Here is a 21,854-nt window from a genome sequence, read left to right on the forward strand (position 1 = left end):
ATACAAAAAGCTTTTATTTTTTTTCTGCTCATAAATAGAATTTATAAATTAATATAAAATCAATAAAAATATTTTTACGTGTTGAGATGTTTAATGATTGCATGGATTAAACTGCCTGATTGCTTGGATGATTCTCAGGAGTTTACCAGAAATGGCAACGAAGCTTACACGCCAATCAGAGACGATCTGTTTAATACGATCACCAAAACCTCTGATGACCAGGCGGACTTTATGCACCTTGTTGACATCCTCAAATGTTCCCGTAAGACCAGTGTATTTCTTATGTCGGGAATGGTAGCTTTAACTATAATACATTATTCCGTTGTAGTTCTGATAAAGACAACGTGTAAGACCAGTGTACTTCTTGTGCAGGGAATGGTAGCTTTAACTTTAGTACATTATTTCGTTGTAGTTCTGATAAAGACAACGTGTAGAAATGTTAATTTATTGCTTATAGAGAACTAGGTGTTTTTGTTTCATATAACCAGTTTCTTCTAGGCATCTCTTCGAAAAAAGTCTACCGCCCCCTCCCCCCCGGAGAAAAGAGTCTGGAAGAAACACTGCATATAACCGTCTAGGAAAAGTTGCCTTCATTTTTCCTGGCAAAAAAAATGCTTTTACTTTAAACAGAAAATTACAGAGCATTATTATTTTTAATAAACTAATGTATTTTGGCCGTTTACAAAGAAATCTTGTAATTCAAATACATAGAAAGATTCTGTGGAGGAAACAATGTCGACTGCGCACCCGGATATTACAGCTACGTGAAAGGCGTCTGCCGATGTGTGTGCCCGGATGAATACGACTTTGCTACAAACTGCAAGACACTGATAAACGGACGTAAGTCGTAGATTTTTCTTAATACATTTTATAGCAATTGATGTTCAAATATGATTAACATGGTTCAAATATTGTGTCATACTTCTTTTATTTTCTGCCTCTTCGTTCTTAATTTTAGTGTTGGAAGAGATATCAACCAACACAATTACGTAAAAAGTATTATGCGCCATATAGTCCGTTGAGTCCGATTTCAGCCTGCTTTTAATTATTTATTTTTTTGGATTTGCTTCCATAGCCTTTGTCCAACCACAAGTTTTTTTGTCCAACTACAAGTTAGCGGTTGTTTAAGTTTGGAGTTTCCTCTCCTAGATGAGTGGCTGTCCCCCGCTATTGAGCCTCGTCTGTCCGGGGTTCGAACTCGGGGCTTTTCGGTTCAGTAACCAAGAGCTTAATAGACCCGACCACGCCAACCTTCTTTAATTATACAATTTGTTACTTAAATTTATTTCAACAGGTTTGGTTATGACTTATTTTTTAAATTTTGAATTCATCATTAGAACACAACTTAATTAGCACATTGTTTTAAATTTATTTCCAGCCTCATCATTAGCTCAATGGCCAAACACACCAATTGTTGTCCTAACCGGCAGTCCCTCGAACAGCTGCCCAACAGGATTCGATCCCACGCCTGGCTGGTTCTCATTTACCGGAACAAACGGCATCACTGTCAACCCCTCCGTCCCCGAGTACTTCCCCAAATTTGGAACCACCAGCAATGTTCCCGTCTGCACCAGAAACTTACCTGCAGGAACCACGGCTGACTGGGAGTCCTGGCCACCTGGTGGTCAATACTGTTTCATTAAACCTGCAGGTGTAAACTGTGGGGGAGGTAGGATTTTGTTTTACATCACATTTGGGGTGTGCTTGTGAGTGCGGATTTGTTTTAGATCATGGTGTTACGTTGTTAACAAATATTTATAACATTTATTAGGATAAAATTAAAAATCAAGCTACTTAAATTTTTTTTTTACAGAATGTTGTTTTGTGAATAGCTTGAGTCTGTTTCCTTTTACTTTTGTGATTTTTTAAAACCGTTAAAAATATAACGACTAAACGGTAAAAAGCCCAATATTCAGCCAGTTCCCGAATTGGCCGGCCTTTTTAGAATCGGTTTAAGCATGTGGAAAATGTCCTATTCGTTGGAAAGTGGTATAGTATCTTTTTTATTACTTTAGCCGGCCACTTCTCGAACTGCCGAGTCATCCCTGGTCATTATTCGGTGTTGGTTGAATTCTGATATCGTTTATGTTATTCCGGAGGCTACTGCATTTTGATTAACGCCTTCCTCTTCTCAATTTTGTATATCCTGACAAGGACAGAGAGCTTACCATGGAAGACAGAAATAGATTGTGCAGTGGTAGATGCTCCCCTTATAAAAACGACAGAGGGGAATCTTTACCCACACAAGAAAAAACGTATATTTTTCCAACATTAATTGAATACCAAACTAAGTAGACCAACCACAGCAGCTTCACTGCACTACTTGATAAATATCGACACAATTATAATTATATGTTGAGGATTTCTTGTGATGTTTACACAAGTTGTTTTTTTTTGAAAACCACAGAGCTAAGTTACCTCTAAAAAGAAAAAAAGCTAGCGAGCAACGTGTATACTGTACAACTTCTGTACTTGGATATATGTATTTACAAAATGACTACCGGGTAGGTTTAAAACTACACAGTCACGCAACCTCAAAGACTAGAGGCAACATTGCTAATGAGGGATATTTGTTTAGGAACTGTTATAAGGAATCGGAATTTGTGAATAAGAATTCAAAATCTCAAGGTAGTCTTCAAAGTTAGGGTGCAAAGATGCCGAAATATTCAGTAGCAGATTTCCACAAAATAAAATCCGTATGCCAATTGATGACAGAGGCCGCAATGATTTTCGGAGCGTTATAGCAGTTGTCATTAAACTCGTGGGCGCTTTCAACGAGCATGGTGTTCTAAAAAAATAAAGTAAGTTTTCCATTCATAGTGATCAAAAAGATAGAAAATCTACTATAGTAAATTAATACGCTGGCTATTGTCCAAAATTAATAGATGAATCAGGTATGTACCTGTCAATATGAGGTGATATTTAACATTGCCCATTGTGTTCGACTTCGGAATATTTTTCGTAGCATACACACACATAAATACACGCACATACATACATACATATATATATATATATATATATATATATATATATATATATATGTCATACCAATACAGCTTTTGAAGAATCAGGAGGAGTTGCACAGTCAACAGTGCCAATTACAACCAACGGTTCTATTGGTGACATCACAGTTGTCAATGGTAACCTGACAATCAAAGTGTGCTGCAGAAATCAGGAACCCTCTGAGCTCCCCATAGATCTTCCAAACGACAAGCCATTTAAGCTGTTATCTTGGGGTCAGAATTGTCCCATTGTTAGAGGTAAACTTTGTTTCGAATTTGACTGTTTTGACAAACTTTGTCCCATTGTTATAGGTAAACTGTTTTTAATTTTTCATTTTTGACTGACTTTGTCCAATTGTTCGATGTAAAGTTTGTTTCTAAGTTTACATTTTTGACTGACTTTGTCCCAATGTAAAATTTGTTTCTATTTTTTTTTTTTTTTTTTTTTTTTTTTTTTGACAAATTTGTCCCATTGTTAGAGGTAAAACTTGTCTTTTTTTACAAACAATATCCTATTAAGCAAAAGAAAACCCCATCTATTTGAGAAATATTTATGTTTACAGCAGAAAATATGTCTATTACTACGAAATAAAACCAAGTACTATTAATATATGCATTAATTCCATACAAACAGCAAAGATAAACCGTACTCCATCTATATTTCTTTGTGAGCCCTAAATAAAGAGATTACATTTCAACTCCCTCCCTCTCTGTCTCTCTGTCTCTCTCTCTCTCTCTCTCTCTCTCTCTATATATATATATATATATATATATATATATATATATATATATATATATATATATATATATATATATATATATACATATATATATATATATATATATATATATATATATATATATATATATATATATATATATATATTTATTTATTTATTTATTTATTTATATATATATATATATATATATATTTATTTATTTATTTATTTATATATATATATATATATATATATATATATATATATATATATATATATATATATATATATATACATGTATATAACCGTTTTTCTAGGAATGAAGGCCTATGTAGCTAAAATAGACTTTTGGACAGATATTAGTGATGTGCTGAACACATCATTTAAACTTTTCTTCTCCTATCCTCACCAACTAACGGCGTATTTGTGCCACTTCCACCCAGGACAGTACGGTAAAAATCTCATCGTTACAGCTAAACGTTTTTGTAAAAATATCATTGTTCCATCTAAATGTTGTTGTAAAAATCTCATTGTTAGATCTAAATGTTGTAAAAATCACATTGTTACATATAATTGTTGTTGTAAAAATCTCATCGTTACATAGATGTGTATGTAGAAACGTCTTCATTACATCCATATGTTGTTGTATAAATCTAATCGTTATATCTATATGTTGTTGTAAAAATCTCATTGTTACATCTATATGTTTTTTTAAAACAATAATTTCCTTTAATGCTAATTAATTTAAAAGTAGTTAATAGAATTGTAATAACCTTTTCTTATCTATAAGGTGTTGATTCAATGTTATATTATAAACGCTAAGAAAACGTCAAAAACCTAGCGTCCAATAAAATCCTTATAAATGTTGAATTATGAACCTGCCAATACATCACATACATAATTTATGCACACTTTAGACCAGTTCTCTGTCCTCGACTTCTTTTCCCCATCTACAGCCAGGTACCCCCTTCAGCTGAGTCTCCTCATGGGCATCCTACAGACTCGCGCCCGTTTTTCGAACTCAGACTTTCGGGCTAGCAATCATGCGAGCAATCATTCAATTACACGTAGCATAAAAATAAACTATTCTTTTTTAATCATTTGGCGGGAGGATGGGGGTGGGGGGGGGGGGGGGTGCGCAGGATTTTTGTCCCTAACCTTGGAGTATGAAGTTATTGTTTGGTAGGATTTATGCCTAAGTGCCTTTACTTTCTCTATTGTGAGTCGGGTATTTGTTATGTTTGGTAAACTCAGGAAAGTCGTTGATAATGTGAACCGGAGACTTTTAGTTCAACTTTGCAATCGTGCGCTGTACCGCACTACATCTCTGTCACGTACAATATATGTGTAGAATGGGTGAGTCGAGGACAGCACTCGTACCTCACCGTGTTGGTTATGTTGCTGAGATTCTTGTACGATTTTTTGTTCCAGGTTGTAATGAGCAGGTAACTCTGGATGGCAACAAGCGCTCTGTGAACATACAGACTCCAACTCTACCTACATTATACAATGAACCGTACCGAAGATGCATTTATGCGTTTAGCGTAAGACTATGCTTACATTTCAATATTAATAGATTTTTTTAATGTTTATAATCTTATATAAATAAGGTTATTATATCCATTAATGTTATATAAAGTTATTTTTGCAATACATAAAAACAGATTTTAGTGTGCGTACCGTTATATTGAGATGGCTATTATAAAATAATTTCTCTTTATGATCAAAATGTTGAGTTTTATGAAAAGTAATTATTAAGTAAATATTATAAGTAATTATTTAAATAACCATTTGAGCATCTTTTGTTTTTCCAAATCCAGATTAATGTATTATTTTCTAAATGATCAGAACATCAGATCATAAGATCATGTATCAATTCGACTACTTTATTTCTTCAACAGGCACCAACATACTCCCAGATTTTGATAACGTTTCACAGATTTAGATTGCATACAAATAACGATGACTTTCTGGTAAAGAGATATCACCCGTGGCAGATGGCTTACAAGTAAGAAATAATTGTGTCAGTATTAGCTTCGTGTAAGTGCTGCTGTCTTTTGCAAGTGGTTTATAGTAGTAAAAATAATAATAAACATACCCATAATCGCATTAGTATATTGATTTCCAAATTTTAAAAAATCCATTTATTTTACATTGGCTATAAAAGTAAATATAAATTATCACTATAAAAAGTAATATCATCAACGGCGTCGCTAGGTCGAGTAATTTCTGAAGCGGTAGCTTAGTGTGTCGCTCCTCGTTTCCTGGTATGTTTCCTTAACGTGTCAGGTATCCATCAGAGCTGGGTGGACTAAATGGCGCCTAAAAGACATGCGCTCGAGATCCGAACTAGTGACTTTCAAGTTATCGGTTGTGAGCTCTACCATTCGGCCACTCCGTCACCTTCACCCCACTGGTTAATATTTCGTATATGTAAAACATTTTTTACTGATTATTTTTTCAGAGTTGATAATTCAAACCCCCCTGCACATATTCTAAGTGAAGGGAACTATCTTTCTGCGGAAGCTTTTCTTGGGAAAACCAGTGAATACTACTACTTTGTCAACTTTACGGCGCAAGTCATACTACGTAGGAGTTGTTTTTTTTTAAAACTTTAGCAGTTTAGAATGGAATTCAAATAAAGCATTCAAGTCAACGCTGAGGCATAGCGGGGGTGGGGTGGGGGGGGGGGGGGGGGCGGGGGTAAATATGTCCACGGGCGCCGACCTTAGGGAGCGCCAAAATTCGTTGTAAAAACAAATTAAAATCTCATTTTAGCTGCAGTTTTGCATTATAGATATAAAAATATATGGGGGTGTAAATTCAAAGTTTGGGGAGGGGGGTGCAAATTGAAAATAGAAAGGTTGTTCCCGATGGGGGGGGGCGCCAAATTGAAAGATTTGTCCCCGGGCGCCGGGAAAGGTCGCTACGTCTCTGAGTCAACGTTTAACACTGTGTTTAATGAACTATATAATATAGACAGAAACATAAGAGTGTAATAATATAGTAGTACTTAATAAGACTTGCCTGCATTTTAGAAAAAGTAGCATTGCAACTTAAATGTCGTAACTGCAATGCTTAATCTTCAAATCACACAAACAAGAATACGAACTTTATTAACACCACTAACACTAACGTGAAAATTTAATTTAATAAATTCCATTCACAAAAACATTAGAGCACGTGTGGTTCTCTCTCTTACTACCCCCCCTCCCCTCTCTCTTTCTCTCTCCCTCCGTTCCTCTTTTCTTCTATTCACTACCTATCTTAGATTTTATATTTGTATCTTAATTAGAGCTCAACTAACCATTACAAAACATTGTTGTGATTAACGTAACATGCCTTTTATTACCCTTAGTGTTGAGCTTAGCAGCATTGTAAATATGATTCACATTACTGAAAAAAACAACAAATAATACGTACTAAGCCGAACCCTAATCTGCAATCTACTACGTACAACTGTTTGACTTATATACATATAACACATTAATTCAATAAAAAAGTTCTCAAAAATTGCCTACATCTATTTTTGCTGTTTTGTACACGTTGTTTGTTTTAATCTATAATACTTAAATGGTCTTACATTCCCCCGACAGCCGAGGACTACTGCTATGATCCTACAACAAATGGCGCGGACTACCGAGGAAAAACTGCCATTTCTGAAACATACGAGCCATGTATAGAGTGGTCAAAGGCTGTCAATTGCTCAAACTTTCCCAAGTATGTAAGCATTTAAATAATAAAACGGAAAAATTAATATATTGCCCCGTGTTTAGTTATTTATCCGCTTATTAGTATATTTTCAAGCTGTTAATGAACAATATCTTATTTGAAAATTAACTTTTTAGGTCAGACCAGATGGCGAACATTTTGTCCGGCAACCAATGTCGTAATCCAGACGGCCGTAGAGGACCTTGGTGCTACACTTACATCAATGGGACCAACTGCAACATTCGTTATTGCGATGCTTGCAATTTCAGTCAGTTTTTCACCTTAAGTTTATGACATCAATAATGCTTTAAATTAACTTTAGATGTGTGTTGTGTCTGAGAGTGTGTGTGTTTGTTTTAGGTGAATGAATTTGAATTGGAAATTATTAAATATATAGTTTCAGTGTGGGTAAGATAACATAACATAAATTGATCTGCAAAATCTTAGGAGAATTTATTTTATATTTGACTGTTATTGCTTGAGACATGAGATAAGCTACAATTTATTTTTAATTTTCCTAAATGTGTAAGTCTACATTTTTTTTCTTCTTCTTCTGCCCGAGGGTTCGATCTCGAGACTTTTTGGTTTAGCAACCATGAGCTTTTATTAACTCGACCAAGCCGACCCCCGAAACTTTTAAATGTTTGAGATTCATGTAATAATTGTATTATTACATTAACTTCATTGTGCCTCTGTTACTTTCAGAGAAGCCAGTTGATTCCAACTCTAAATGCGCCACTCTTGTAAAAAGTACTTCAACCTTCTGCACGTCCGTACAGAGATTTGCCTGTTTTGTTTCCTGCAACTTTACAGTACAGCCTACAACTCGTGGTAAGTTGTTTGGTGGTAACCAAAAGCTTAGGGAAGTGCGATAGAACTTAATACGTGAAATACTTGAAAGATTTTGTCAATTATTATTTGGTAGAACTGTAATCTTACGTGATTTAAAACAATCGGCACTTAAATACAATTTGTGTATTGCAATTCTTATTACAATTTACACTGAACAAGTAAAAATGTATAAAATAAAACATCTTGTTAATACAATTCAGTTTCGATTGTTTGTGGGCCATTTATATAAAACGAGAATCAATATATTATGGCAAGGAGGACTTATTGCACAAAAGAAAAATAGTTTTTAACTATCTTATTCCTGATGAAAATCCTATGTTGCCTAACGTTTTAATAACACGTTTTTATGTAGTAATGCACTAAAATGAAGAAATACATTCGTAGATACTGGTCGATTAGAAGTGGTCAAAATCTCGAACACCAGTTTCGATCCATACGACTGACAGACAGTGGAAGCCAGTTAAATAAAAGCTTGTAATAAAAAAAATAACCTTCAACTTTCTTATTCCTACTGTAAACCGTATGTCTTCTATACAATCCAGCTTCCTGTGGTCCCCCTCCCATCCCCAAAGACGGGAAGGAGACCGAGCCACTGAAATCTTCATACAAGGAAGGCGAAAAGGTCCAGGTCACGTGCACATCGTCTGGTGCCACAGAACTGCCCAGTGACATGTACTGTACCTCATCGGGGTGGACACTTCTAAAATACGCATGCGCAAGTTCGTAAAAAAAAAATCTAATACTTTATGTTGTGCATTGCAAAATTAAGAACTTGTGATTTTTTAAAATCTCTTATAACTATAAGGGAAACACAATTCCATACACACACATACACACACACACACACATATATATATATATATATATATATATATATATATATATATATATATATATATATATATATATATATATATATATATATATATATATATATATATACATATATATATATATATATATATATATATATATATAAATATATATATATATATATATACATATATATATATATATATATATATATATATATATATATATATATATATATATGTGCTATATTTAGACACATGTGAAGACAAAGTGGACACGTGTGAAAGTGTGATGACCGTGACGCCAACTTTCTGCGTTAATCAGAATACTAATGAGACTGCGCGGTCGTCCTGTTCCAAGTCTTGTGGATTCTGTCCATGTAAATAAATTGAATTTATCTACATTTTTTAAAAGACACGTTTTTGCGTATTGTCATTAAAATACTTACAAAATGTAATTAAAAATTATTTTATGTTCAATGCTTTGAATAATCTTATATCTCAATTGACCTTTATTCACATTAAATTAATTAAAGTGAAATTTGTTTTGATATATTTCTACGTTTTTTTACGACCTTTATCAAAATTGGTCTATACAAAACGGTCGATTTCTTGGGATATAGCAAACAACAGATTTTTTTTCCCAGCTGTCGTCTTGACCTGCTCCACCCCCACCAGCACCACCTACACCAGGACGTCTGCTCTAGCTACCATCAAACCAGGTCAGGTCATGACCTTCACCTGCAATGCTGGCCAGTACTACGTGTCAGGAGATCTCAGCAGGGCGTGTTCTATCTCTGGGAACTTGCTGGGAACTGAACCTGTCTGTCAATGTAAAATTGATTTGTGACTAGATTATTATTTCACAATGGTTATTCACTAGTTGTTTTTGTACTACTACACGTATATATTCATTAACTTTTTTTTAATCGAAATTTTTTTTACAGGACTTGTTCAAATTTTCAACATTGTCATGACTTTTTGCAAGCAACACGTTTACATAGAATATTTTGTCTGGTATCTTGTTAAACCATGAAATTACTTTAAATTTTCTAAAGAATTCATATTTTTGTATTCTTATAATGTCTCATTAAGGAAACTTCTTATAAATACAAAGCTAAGGTTTTTATTGTGTTTCACAAACTGTGGTCGACCTGCACCTTTGTAAACGTTTATGTCCATGAAAATTCAGTCACAAAAACTGCTTGTTTTAAGAAGTAATAACAGATTCGACATAACTTTTGTCTTATTCTATAAAACCCAGCAACCCCTGTGCCAAGTGACGTGAACTTGAACTCTGTCAGGAGAAGATCGAACGTCCTACCTGTTAATACAGTTATAATTATAGACAAAGATGGCTACAGGTTAGCTGATCAATATTTGTCTAATGAAATCCAAATTTAAAAAAAAAAATGTAAAACTGCGTTTACACTTGCTACATATAGGTCCTATACTATACACGTCTAGAAAAAAACTCGCAATAATTTAATATTTCGTGAAAACATATTTCCCATTGAATATGTATACTTACTTTTCGCGTGTATATGTATTGTGACCTACTTAGGTCTAGTAATGTTTTATTTTTAGTTTGACATTGTTATAATACCATATATGGTTTGTGGTGCAACCACCGGTTTTTTTCCGCTGTCTTACTAAGAGAGTCTTAGACTCAGAAATTTTCCATCGAGAGATGATTGATTGTTTCAGACCAGATGACCACACCAACCAATGGTCTTATGAGTTGAAGGTGACCTTCCATGTTACCTATATCTATAAATAGATCGCCCACAGGTATCTCGAGGCAGTCCATTTTGGCCAGTTGAATGTGAGAGAGCATAAGTCCTGAGTGTGCTATGTATTATTAAGTTGTTTAAGTATCCTAGTATTATATTACTTGTGGCCAAGTGATTCTTGATGCTATAGCAGTGTTATGTGAACTGTGGCTATTTTTATAAAGTGTTAGAATCTGTGATAGTATTTATTCTTACGCTTTGTAAGTTGGGTTTTGTTATTTCTAAACTAAATATTTTATCTTGTTTAATCTAGTGTTCTGCCACAACTTTGTTCACTTATTAAAAGTTGTATGCAGATTGAATGAGTTGTTAACTTCAATAGTTTCACTAGTTTTCCCTAGACCTCGAAATCGAGCCCTAGTGAGTTGTTGAGTTAGTTTTCATTCATTTAGGCTTTAGGTCATTTGCATATAACCCCAAGAAAGAATCCGGGAGCGTTCACCATCTATCTGGCTGGTAGATAGGTGTCCATTACAGTATACTTACTTTTTTAGACATGTATAATATACATGTAGCCCGTGTAAACGTGATTTTAGTAACACTTCTATTGTTGAGTGATGTTTTGACTTATAACTTAAAGTAAGTTAAATGTGTTCAACTCACAGAATCCCATTCAACGGCAACATAACAACCTGGTACTACTTCTGTCAAACCGCTGGAACTGTGTACTTCACTGTGTACAGGAAAAGTGGGTAAGTGTTTGATTTCTGTAAAACAACATTGTTTATAGTAGTGCACATTAAATGTATAGATTAACTAATATAAAATAGAACCTTTAGAAATAATCGTGTATATATATATATATATATTAATTTTGTATAAGAGGTCCTCGATTCTATATAAAAAAATTAATTGCCCAAGTTAGGGCTTGATTAAAGATTATCCGTTAATTTTTAGAGAGAATGAACGAAATTAAATTTTTCGTATACAAAAATGTATTAATTAAGGAGATTTCCCAAGAATTTGAACTATTTCTGAAAATATTGAATCCAGTATTTTTACGAATTGTTCTGAATACTTGACTACAGGACGGATTTATTTTACTGTCTCCTACAGAACCACATACTCTCTAGTGGGCTACAACACCGTGAGCTGCTCAGCTGACTTCAAGTGGGGTTCGGACATAGCAGCTGCCAGCCAGATCGCCGTTCTGAAGGACGACATCATCGGAGCGTTTACACTGACCTCCAGCACGCTCAGCGTCAACATCTGTTCAAAAAGTGTGGAGAAGATCATGGTCCTGCCTGTCGCCACCAACGTAGGTGGCGCCACCAGCCTGTCCTCGGCCAAGTTCACCACTACAGCCTGCTATATTATGTCGTTAGGGTGTAGGGTCATTCCAGGTAGGTGTGGCGCAAGGGGTAACTAGGGTGAAGCGCATGTGGCCTAGGATATATCAGCTAGATCAATACTTAAAGATTAATTGTTGCCAAAATATGCTTGATTACTAAGTTTAATTTAGTGTTAAGATTACTTTCTCCCAAGAAGTAAATATTAAAGTATCTAACTAATTATTCTAATTTTTAAAAAAAAACGAAATGTTTTATATGGTTGTTACAAAGAAATACATGTTGTATTTTGCATTCATTGTAAAGATAAACACAAACTGGAGCAGCAACAACCGTTTAATTTGTTTTGACACAAGAATTGCTTAAACACGTTTAGCGCTAGGGTCTATATCTGCTTTATTTTTTCTTTTCAGCTTAATGTTTCAAGTCACCTTGGTAACCATATAATTTGACCACAATGAAGACTTTAATATGTAAATTATTAACTAGAAAATAAAAATAAAAAGTAAAAATAAGGTTTTGATTTTTGTTTCAACGTGCACAATTTTAATCAAATAGAAGAGAAGAACCAAAGTTCTGGATGTTCCTCATTAAAAGTAAACACGTCCGAAAAGTTATAAAGTTTGTGTCGTTTAAACCTCTAAGCCGAAAAGTTATGAAGTATGCGTCGGTTAATGTTCTAAGATAAAATGTTCGTACTTATGGTAGTCATCCTATCCGTGGTATATTGACAAGAGTTTCTTTAAGGTTCACGGGGTTTCTGAGTTCGAGTCTAATTGAACCAGCTGCGACTAAGTTGTATCATCGCTTCACGCAAACGTGAACAAACGTGACCAGAATCTAAAAATAGACAGGCTTTATGAAATCCTGAGAGCCACACTCTCCTTTGATATATCGGGATAACAGATGATCGCCACGTGTCAGCTCTAGGTTGGTTTAGAACTATCTTTCATCTTGTGCATTAATAACAGACACACGTTATAAAATCCTCTATTATTGTATTGCAATGAGGTAATCTGATTAGCAGCAGATTTAATTTCCCCAAAGACAAAAAACCACGACATACTGACGTCAGCACTGAGGGATACAACTAAAGGACCACAATATTTCCATAATTTAATTAGTATATTTCACCAGACATTTTATAGAACAACATTTAAGATTGTTATGTGTGTGATTTAAAACACCGACTGTTCTTATCAGTTGCATAAACTAAATGAACTTTCTTCTGAAATCAGAACAAAATTTACAGTTTAGGGGACGGTCAACCTCATGGTTGCTAACCAGAAAAGTTCCGAGTTCGAACCCCCCGGGCAGAAAAGGTTCCAAATGACAGCAATACATCTAGTAGGGGTAAAAAGTCCAAAATTAAATAACTGTTTGTTGTTTGTTTTCGGGTGAACAAAGGATATGGAAGAAAATACAAAAGATCCAAAAAAAAAAAGAAAATATAATGTTGAAAAGCTCTAATCTATCCCAATATTGATATGTAAAAAGAAATTTTTTTACCACAACATTGGTATAGTTTGTTTAGAGCATCGTGTATTTGGACTTAGTCCAATAATCCGACAGTGTTTAAAGAAAATCTGATAATCTGTTACAAACAAGTTATATATTGTTAAATCATTCAAAAACTATTCAAAGATTTATTCATATCGTGAATTATTGGCGGCCATTTGATGTAAACGTGTGCAATGCAAAATTCAGCTCAAGTATACCTTCTTACTAACTTATAAATCATTCAAAATAATAAAAATTGTACACAAAAATTTTACTCAAATAGTAAATTATTGACATAAAATTATTGTAAGATAAAGTACGCAATGCAGAATTCGGCTAAATTACAGAACTTGAAATGTCCAAGCTCAGATGAGTGGATGATTTGGAGACAGACCATTGCAGTTTAGAGTCCAGAAATAGAAGAAAAAAGAAAGTAACCTGATTGAAAGAAGGTGGTAAGTCAGACCGAACCCCCCCCCCCCCCTCTCCATTTATAATTCTGCCGATTTTCTCTTCATTAGCTGGTTGTTTGTTAGGGATTTCTCACGTCATTCTAACTTAGCCCAGAACCTGCTACAGATTGCTATTGCTTATTCGTGTCGAAAAGTCCAAATGCCGATATGCCATAATAAACGCGCTATCAGCTGCTATATCTGATTGAAACAGCGCAATCATTACTTTCTTGTTGTATTTATGAGTTTCCATTACATGTTGTGTAGTTTCATCATTTAATATACAAGGTTTTTATTAGGCATTTAGGCTGTAAAACCACAAACCCTGCAATGTGTACCTGAAAACCTTCTTTGCTTTCAAAATTATGTCCATTAATTAACCAAGTTACAAAAGATGGAGAGTCCTAATATAAGCTGTAACAATTTTAACTGGGGCCCAAGACAAATAACTCCATAGAACCTCATACGTTGGAGAAAACAAGACAGGTAACTCATGCTGTAAAGTGTGTATCTCGTGTATCATTTACTTCATCCTTACTCGCCGTTGTTTTGTAATCAACGTTTTGAAAACGAGGTATGTACTCTCTACTTTGTATGGGAACGGCGTGGCCTAGCGGTAGAGTGCTAGACATCTAGCCCAAAAGTCTCGATTTCGAATCTTAGTTCAAGTCAGTTGAAAGTCTCTCAGTCCATCCAGCTTTAATGAGTACCTAACTCAAGTTAGGGAAAGTAAAGGCGGCTGAGCTTAATGCTGACAACATATACTAAGATCACAGAAACAGGTGAACTCTACATCACTTGTTCCATGGACAGTCATGTTTGGAGAAAGAAACTTTATTTCTTTTCATAAAGCTTCTTGTTTTTATACATAATAACACTGTTCTTGACAAGCGTGTGGTCTACTGTTAGACCAAGCTATCCCACAGAAAGGGCATCTATCGTGTTCTCCATCTAAATATGATGTTGGTTGGCGTTTTGTGAGCACTGGAAGTGGCTGCTGACTTATTATTGTCATTAACCATCTACTTCAACATTTCAACACATTATGCAGTAACTTATTATTTAGTGTTGTATTAAACGTTATTTTATTCTTTAAAAATATAGCTGTCATTTCTATTTAGAGTGTTACTACGCATTAGTTTAATTTGCATGAATTATAAAAATTATTGCCTCGGTTTTCGTCGATTTAGGATTAAGCTTCTAGTTACTGATGAAACATCGTCGAAAACCGAGGTTCCAATGTATTTTTCTCCTACTGAACAGAATGTTGGTTCAGCAAACTGTAACGATCCTGCTATTTTTCACACTGGCTCCGGACAAATCAAACACTGCAGGTACACCAGGCTACATGGAAGAGTCGTACCTGCAGTTTCCTTACGATAAGAGAGAGGCTGACATACAACCTGTGCTGAAATCTCAACTTGGAATGAAGTCCCGCCTGTAAATATATCTCCAGAAATATTTTGATGAACGTTTAATTTCGAACACAATGAATAATTAAAACAATATAAAACTGTTGTTTTAATTAGAAGATTAATTATTATTTTACGGGTGATGCTAAACAAACCCTGGGTTGATTTTTTTTTTCATTTTGACGTCAAACAAATCAACAATGTTTTATTGATTGATTTTATTTTCAAATACTCACTGTGTTCAATTTGATTAGGCATTCTAGTTTTATTCAACAAAATAAAACAACAAAAATGGACACTTAAAGATTAATTATTGAGTTTCTTCGGTGTAGTTATTTTTCTGATAGTTTTATCTTGAAGAGGTAATATTTCTTTCAATATTTTATTGAATATTTACTACTAGTTATTTGTTTCGATTCTCTTTGATTTCAGGCCTGGTGATCGTGTCAAACATCAGGAACCAGCAGGAATACAATCAACAATAAGGAAACGTGCAGTCCAAAACTACACGTTAAAATGGGATTATCGAATTCCTTACGTCATCGACGATTCCTTCACGTCATTAGGTAGACAATAAAATAACACTTTCAGGTCGAATTCTGAATCAATAAACCATAGTCTTTAAACTATAAAACAATATATTTTAATGATTAGCTTTTTTCAAGCTTTTAATTTTGAACGTCATTCCCCAAAACCCAAATGGATTAAAGTGTTTACTTATTTTACCATTTTTTAAATTAGTGCATTCAATCGGTTCTTTTATTTCAAATTGATTCGTATATTCTTACCCTTACTACATGCCGCGAACTCTGACCTTTATTTCTCAGGTGTCTCCTCTATGTGGCAGTTTAAACGTGCCATTCAGTACATCATGGACCGTGTCTGCTGACGTTTGTTGATGAAACCAGCAGATGGAACTCTAGTGACCCGAAATGGTTTTCGAATAACGGTTACACGTCAAACAATTACATTTATGTCAATCAAACTTCCGGGTAAGATTATAGCTATTATAGCTGATTAATAGGTGGTCGGTTGGTAGTGTGTATGACTGCACACTCTAAAAGTCCCGAGTTCGGACCCACGCGGCGTAGATGAGGCTTGTTAGTAAGACATAAAAAAAAACTGCTTCCTTGCATATTGCTCTTGAGTAAATAAAACGAATATATAGCAGATACAAAAAGAGAGTTAATTTTAAATTTGATACTACTTTATCTACAGGATTTTATTAATAATGGTTCAATTAAAGTTATTACTTTATTTACTTTATTGTGTCTGTAAAAAAATTAATAAACAGATTAATTTAAAATTTAATATTATTTATCTTCTAAAAGTCAATAAATAAAAAATAAATATAACATAAAATATTTTTTAACATAAGATAATGTTTAATTAAAAGGCCAATCTTAACAAAGGTATATATAAACTTTGCAGGTGTGAGGTGGGGGGGAGTGTCAGATCTAAATGGATCTAAAAAAGTCCGGGTCTCCCCTTGCACAGGTTTTGTAAGTTGTATTAATATATATGTATATATATATATATATATATATATATATATATATATATATATATATATATATATATATATATATATATATATATATATATATATATATATATAGTAGTATGAGAATGGACTCAATATCTAGATAGCTATCGTTTTCAGGAACTTATATCCATATTATAAGAAACTCTTTTGATTTTTTGTGGGCCGATGAACGATAATATATATAATAAAATAATTATACAATCGTGGTTACCAGAAGAAACGTTTCATTATTAACTACCTATTGTCAAGCCACTTTTAAATGAGTCTAGGCTCTACTAAATTATCATATATATATATATATATATACATTCAAGCATTAACTCAATCCCCAGTGGATAAATCTGCATGAGATGTTGCACGCCATATTTGTCCAGCATATGCAGCAAGGTTACCTCAGTCAGAATTACATAACAATCAACCAGGATGATATCCTAGAAAGTAATTTATGTTCTACTTAACAGTCTATTTATTGTACTATTTTGCTTATTTAACTTACATTCTTAAGTGTGGGAAGTGCCACACACACACACATATATATATATTTATATATATATATATATATATATATATATATATATATATATATATATATATATATATATATATATATATATATACAAATATATATACAAATATATATATATATATATATATATATATATATATATATATATATATATATATATATATATATATATATACAAATATATATACAAATATATATATACAAATATATATATATATATATATATATATGTGTGTGTGTGTGTGTGTGTGTGTGTGTGTGTGGTCATTTAAGCGCCTGCTTTGTGTAATCATTAATTCAACCCCCTTTCAACAGAATATCTGGATACTTACAATACGATTTTAAAGGAGTCCGGCTTGATTAACTTGTTTTTTGACCCGTCTTCGCCGGTGATGTATACAATCGCGGTATGTTCAACTTTTTAAATGATATCAACCCAACTTATTTTTTGTATACAATCTTTGATATTTATTTAAATTTTCAGCTAAATGCGTTTGAATTTACAGCACTATAACATGATTTTATGAAGGTATACGTTAAATGATTTTTTGTTCAATTTGGAAAATATTAGTGTAAAATTGAAACAAAAATATTTTTTTTAAGTAGCCTTTTTTAGGGCAGGCGAAGTAGAGTTGACCTGTATCAGTGTCATTGGTGTATGAAATGATAGCGTGGTCAGCTGTGCTACTTTCCCTAACCCGTCATATACCAATCAGAGGGATGGACTCGGGATCCGAACTCGACACTTTTGGGTTAGCAGTCGAGCTCTCTAACATCGAACTCTACCATTTCATCTATTATTACTTACTTACTTAATGAATCAATCGATGGATGATTTAATTGATTTTCAGGAATGGAATAAAAACGGTAATGAAGCCTACACGCCAATAAGGGACGACCTGTTCAATACAATCACAGATTCATCCAATGACGACGTCGATTTTATGGAAGTTGTTCAAACATTTCAATGTGCAAGTTAGTCAAAGATATTTTTCTTCTGACCCTAATAAATTACAATTGTTTTGCAAAGCAAATGCTAATACGTTTGAAAATACAACCCTATAAACGTATTAAGATAGTGGAATGTGATATCGAGTAAATGTTTTAAAATCAGGAAAAACGTGTACACATAGTTTAGGAAATTATACTGAATAGTATCAACAAAGTAAAAAAATGTAGGTACTATTGCATAAATAGATTAATAATAAGCTTAAGTAAGGAATAATACGTTAATAACCAAGAAATATTTTTGTAAACATACTTTCAATTGTAAACTTTATATCAGTAGCTTATTTCTTAAATAAACTTTTAAAGTCCTTTAAGAAAGTTTGCTTTTACTTTAAGCAGAATATTACATATTGTTTTTTGATAAAGTATTCTTGGCAATTTACATTAGAAATGTTGATATATATATATATATATATATATATATATATATATATATATATATATATATATATATATATACATTATATGTCAATATATATAGAACAATTCTGTGGCGGAAACAATGTTGACTGCGCACCCGGATATTACAGCTACGTGAAAGGCGTCTGCCGATGTGTGTGCCCGGATGAATACGACTTTGCTACAAACTGCAAGACACTTATAAACGGACGTAAGTTTTGGTTTTAATTATTACGATCCTCTGATATTTAAATGCAATTTGTTTTTTAATATATTTTTTTAATTACGGGCTATTGTTTAATTTGTGAAAACGAACATTATGAGCATGAATTTTAGATAGCACTAGACTACCCGTCATCCCTTGGATAACTGTGGGTTTCGGGGGTCGTCCATAAATGACATCACATCTGTCGCTTATCGTCACACAAAAAAGATTCCACATTCAAAAAGACGTCACACCTCAGGCGTTTTTGTTTTTTAAAAACACCTAATTTGGCTGATCATAGGTCTGACCACACTATCCCTTTATATGCTGAGGTCACAAAAACAAAAACACTCACCAGTGTCCCCCAACTCAGACATGTTTTTGTCATTTTCTTCCAGGTTTTAGTAGTATATAGATGTTGCATAACATTTTGTACTTCAAAACCAGTTTAAACAGAAATAACTTAAATTTCACTCTATTTTCAGCATCACCAACAGCAAAATGGCCGAACACACCAATGGTCGTCTTTGCTGGAGGACCCTCTCACAGCTGCCCAACAGGATTCGATCCCACACCTGGCTGGTTCTCCTACACCGGGACCAATCCCATTAGTCTCAATGAGGCTCCACCGCAGCTGTTCCCCAGGAACAACAACACCAGCTACGTTCCCGTCTGCACCAGAAACTTACCTGCAGGAACCACACCTGACTGGGAGTCCTGGCCACCTGGCGGCGTTTATTGCGTCATTAAATCTGTCAATGTTACCTGTGGGGCAGGTGGGTGGTGGTAAATGACTATTAGCGAGTATTAGTTTACAATGGTTTTATCATTTTATCAGCACATATTTTTTTATTCTTATGATTTGGATATATAATCTAATTTTATTCTAAAGGTAAAATATCTGTTAGAAGCATGTTTCTTTTTACTTTGGGCTGTGCATTGAATGATGGTCTAATTAAAATCTAAAGTATTCTACAATTAGGCAAATGTTTATTTCTATGTCTCTCTGTCTCTCTCTCTCTCTGTCTCTCTCTTTCTCTCTCTATGTACATGTATATATAGCTAGGTATATATATATATATATATATATATATATATATATATATATATATATATATATATATATATATATGTATATAGTATTATATAGTTATATATATATATATCTAGTTTTATTTAAAATAATATATATAACAAATATATATATGTATATATATATATGTATATATATATATATATATATCAAACAGGCTTTGTAGAGTCAGGAGGGGTGGCTCAGTCCTATGGGTTAATTACAACCAACGGTTCTATTGGTGACATCACTGTTGTCAAAAATAACCTGACAATCAAAGTGTGCTGCAGAAATCAGGAACCTGACAAGCTCCCGATCGATCTACCTGACGACAAGCCTTTCAGACTACTTACAGGAGGCGACAGCTGTCCCATCATTAAAGGTAAAAGTTATCAAATCTTTCATCCTGTTCAATCTTCCATGTCAATAATTTATTGTAATCACAGCAATTTTGAAAAAAAAAGAATGAACAGTAATGACAAAACTTGTATACGGTATTAAAACGTAAGGTAGGAGGACCTCGCGGTCGAGTGGATGAGCGTTTGACAGTTAGTCTGAAGGTCTCAGGTTCGGATCTCGGTCCTGACTCGTGACGGTTGGACTTCCCTAAGTCCACCCAGCGTTACGAAATTTACATGTACAAGTAGGATGGGGTGGCGGCTTGACAACTAATCTCAGACAAAATATCTTATATATATATATATATATATATATATATATATATATATATATATATATATATATATATATTAAGAATTATGATTTGTTGATACTTTGCAATATTCAAAGGGATGAAAGCCTATTTTAGCCGGATGAACTTGTGGACTGATGTAAGTGGTGAATTGAGCGCGAATTATCAGGCTTTCTTTTCAAAGAGTCAACAGCTGATCACCTCTTTATGTTACTACCAACTAGCGGTGTACGGTAAAATATATTTTACTTAATCAAAATTGAAATACGGAAAGTCTTAAAATTGTGTGCCAAAGCTGTTTAACTGAAGGGAAATAACTCTTGTAGGTTGTAATCAGCTGGTAACTCTGGATGCTAACAACCGTGCTGTTACCATACAAACTCCAACTCAAACTAACGGAGTTAGGGAACCTTACAGGCGATGCATATACGCTTTTAATGTAAGAGATTTTTATTTATTTATTTATTTTTATTTATGTATTTAGTTTTGACTGAGCATTTAATAACTGTAGGTTTAAACTTCTTCTTCTTCGTTCTTAATTGAGAATATGGTGGAGGATTTAGACAACAAGTCCAACTTTGTGAATAAACCGCACTGTGGTCTCCAGATCAGCAGGTGCCCCATATAATTTTTCCCTGAGCAGGGGCCAGTGTCTGACTGTAGGTTTATACAAGTTTAATAAAAAAAATTCCTGGTCTTTGATTAGAACAAACTGTTGAAAATATAGGATTGGTCATTGAAAATTGTAAACAGCATCAGCTCACTACTTAAAAATCTTCGATTTTACTATTTTATACCAAATGTTAGCTCTCATTAAATAACGACTGCGTTGTATAATCAATTATCGTATTAATCTATTTCC

General features: G+C 33.6%; 1 protein-coding gene across 1 annotated transcript; it reads left to right on the forward strand.

Annotated features, from left to right (window-relative positions):
• The first annotated feature begins 93 nt into the window (after positions 1 to 93).
• LOC131954645 (uncharacterized) lies at positions 94 to 20,195 on the forward strand. Its single transcript, XM_059318424.1, has 19 exons — positions 94 to 262; positions 712 to 840; positions 1,379 to 1,669; positions 3,060 to 3,263; positions 4,042 to 4,176; positions 5,156 to 5,268; positions 5,626 to 5,732; positions 6,189 to 6,313; positions 7,321 to 7,444; positions 7,573 to 7,703; positions 8,141 to 8,266; positions 8,830 to 9,006; positions 9,354 to 9,479; positions 9,747 to 9,932; positions 10,364 to 10,463; positions 11,498 to 11,584; positions 11,949 to 12,235; positions 19,715 to 20,005; positions 20,122 to 20,195. The coding sequence occupies exons 1-19, from the start codon at positions 94 to 96 to the stop codon at positions 20,193 to 20,195; spliced, it is 2,982 nt and encodes a 993-aa protein (XP_059174407.1).
• Positions 20,196 to 21,854: the final 1,659 nt, after the last annotated feature.

This window comes from Physella acuta, unplaced genomic scaffold, assembly GCF_028476545.2.
Source record: "Physella acuta isolate Inbredline_101_S28 unplaced genomic scaffold, ASM2847654v3 ptg001017l, whole genome shotgun sequence".
Taxonomy (NCBI): domain Eukaryota; kingdom Metazoa; phylum Mollusca; class Gastropoda; family Physidae; genus Physella; species Physella acuta.

Excerpts from the sequence above, each read along its gene's own strand:
- LOC131954645 (XM_059318424.1), top strand. The coding sequence starts at position 94 with ATGATTGCATGGATTAAACTGCCTGATTGCTTGGATGATTCTCAGGAG. Across the intron at positions 5,269-5,625 it reads GATGCATTTATGCGTTTAGC|GCACCAACATACTCCCAGAT; the intron begins GTAAGACTATGC and ends TTTCTTCAACAG. Across the intron at positions 9,933-10,363 it reads AACTGAACCTGTCTGTCAAT|CAACCCCTGTGCCAAGTGAC; the intron begins GTAAAATTGATT and ends TATAAAACCCAG.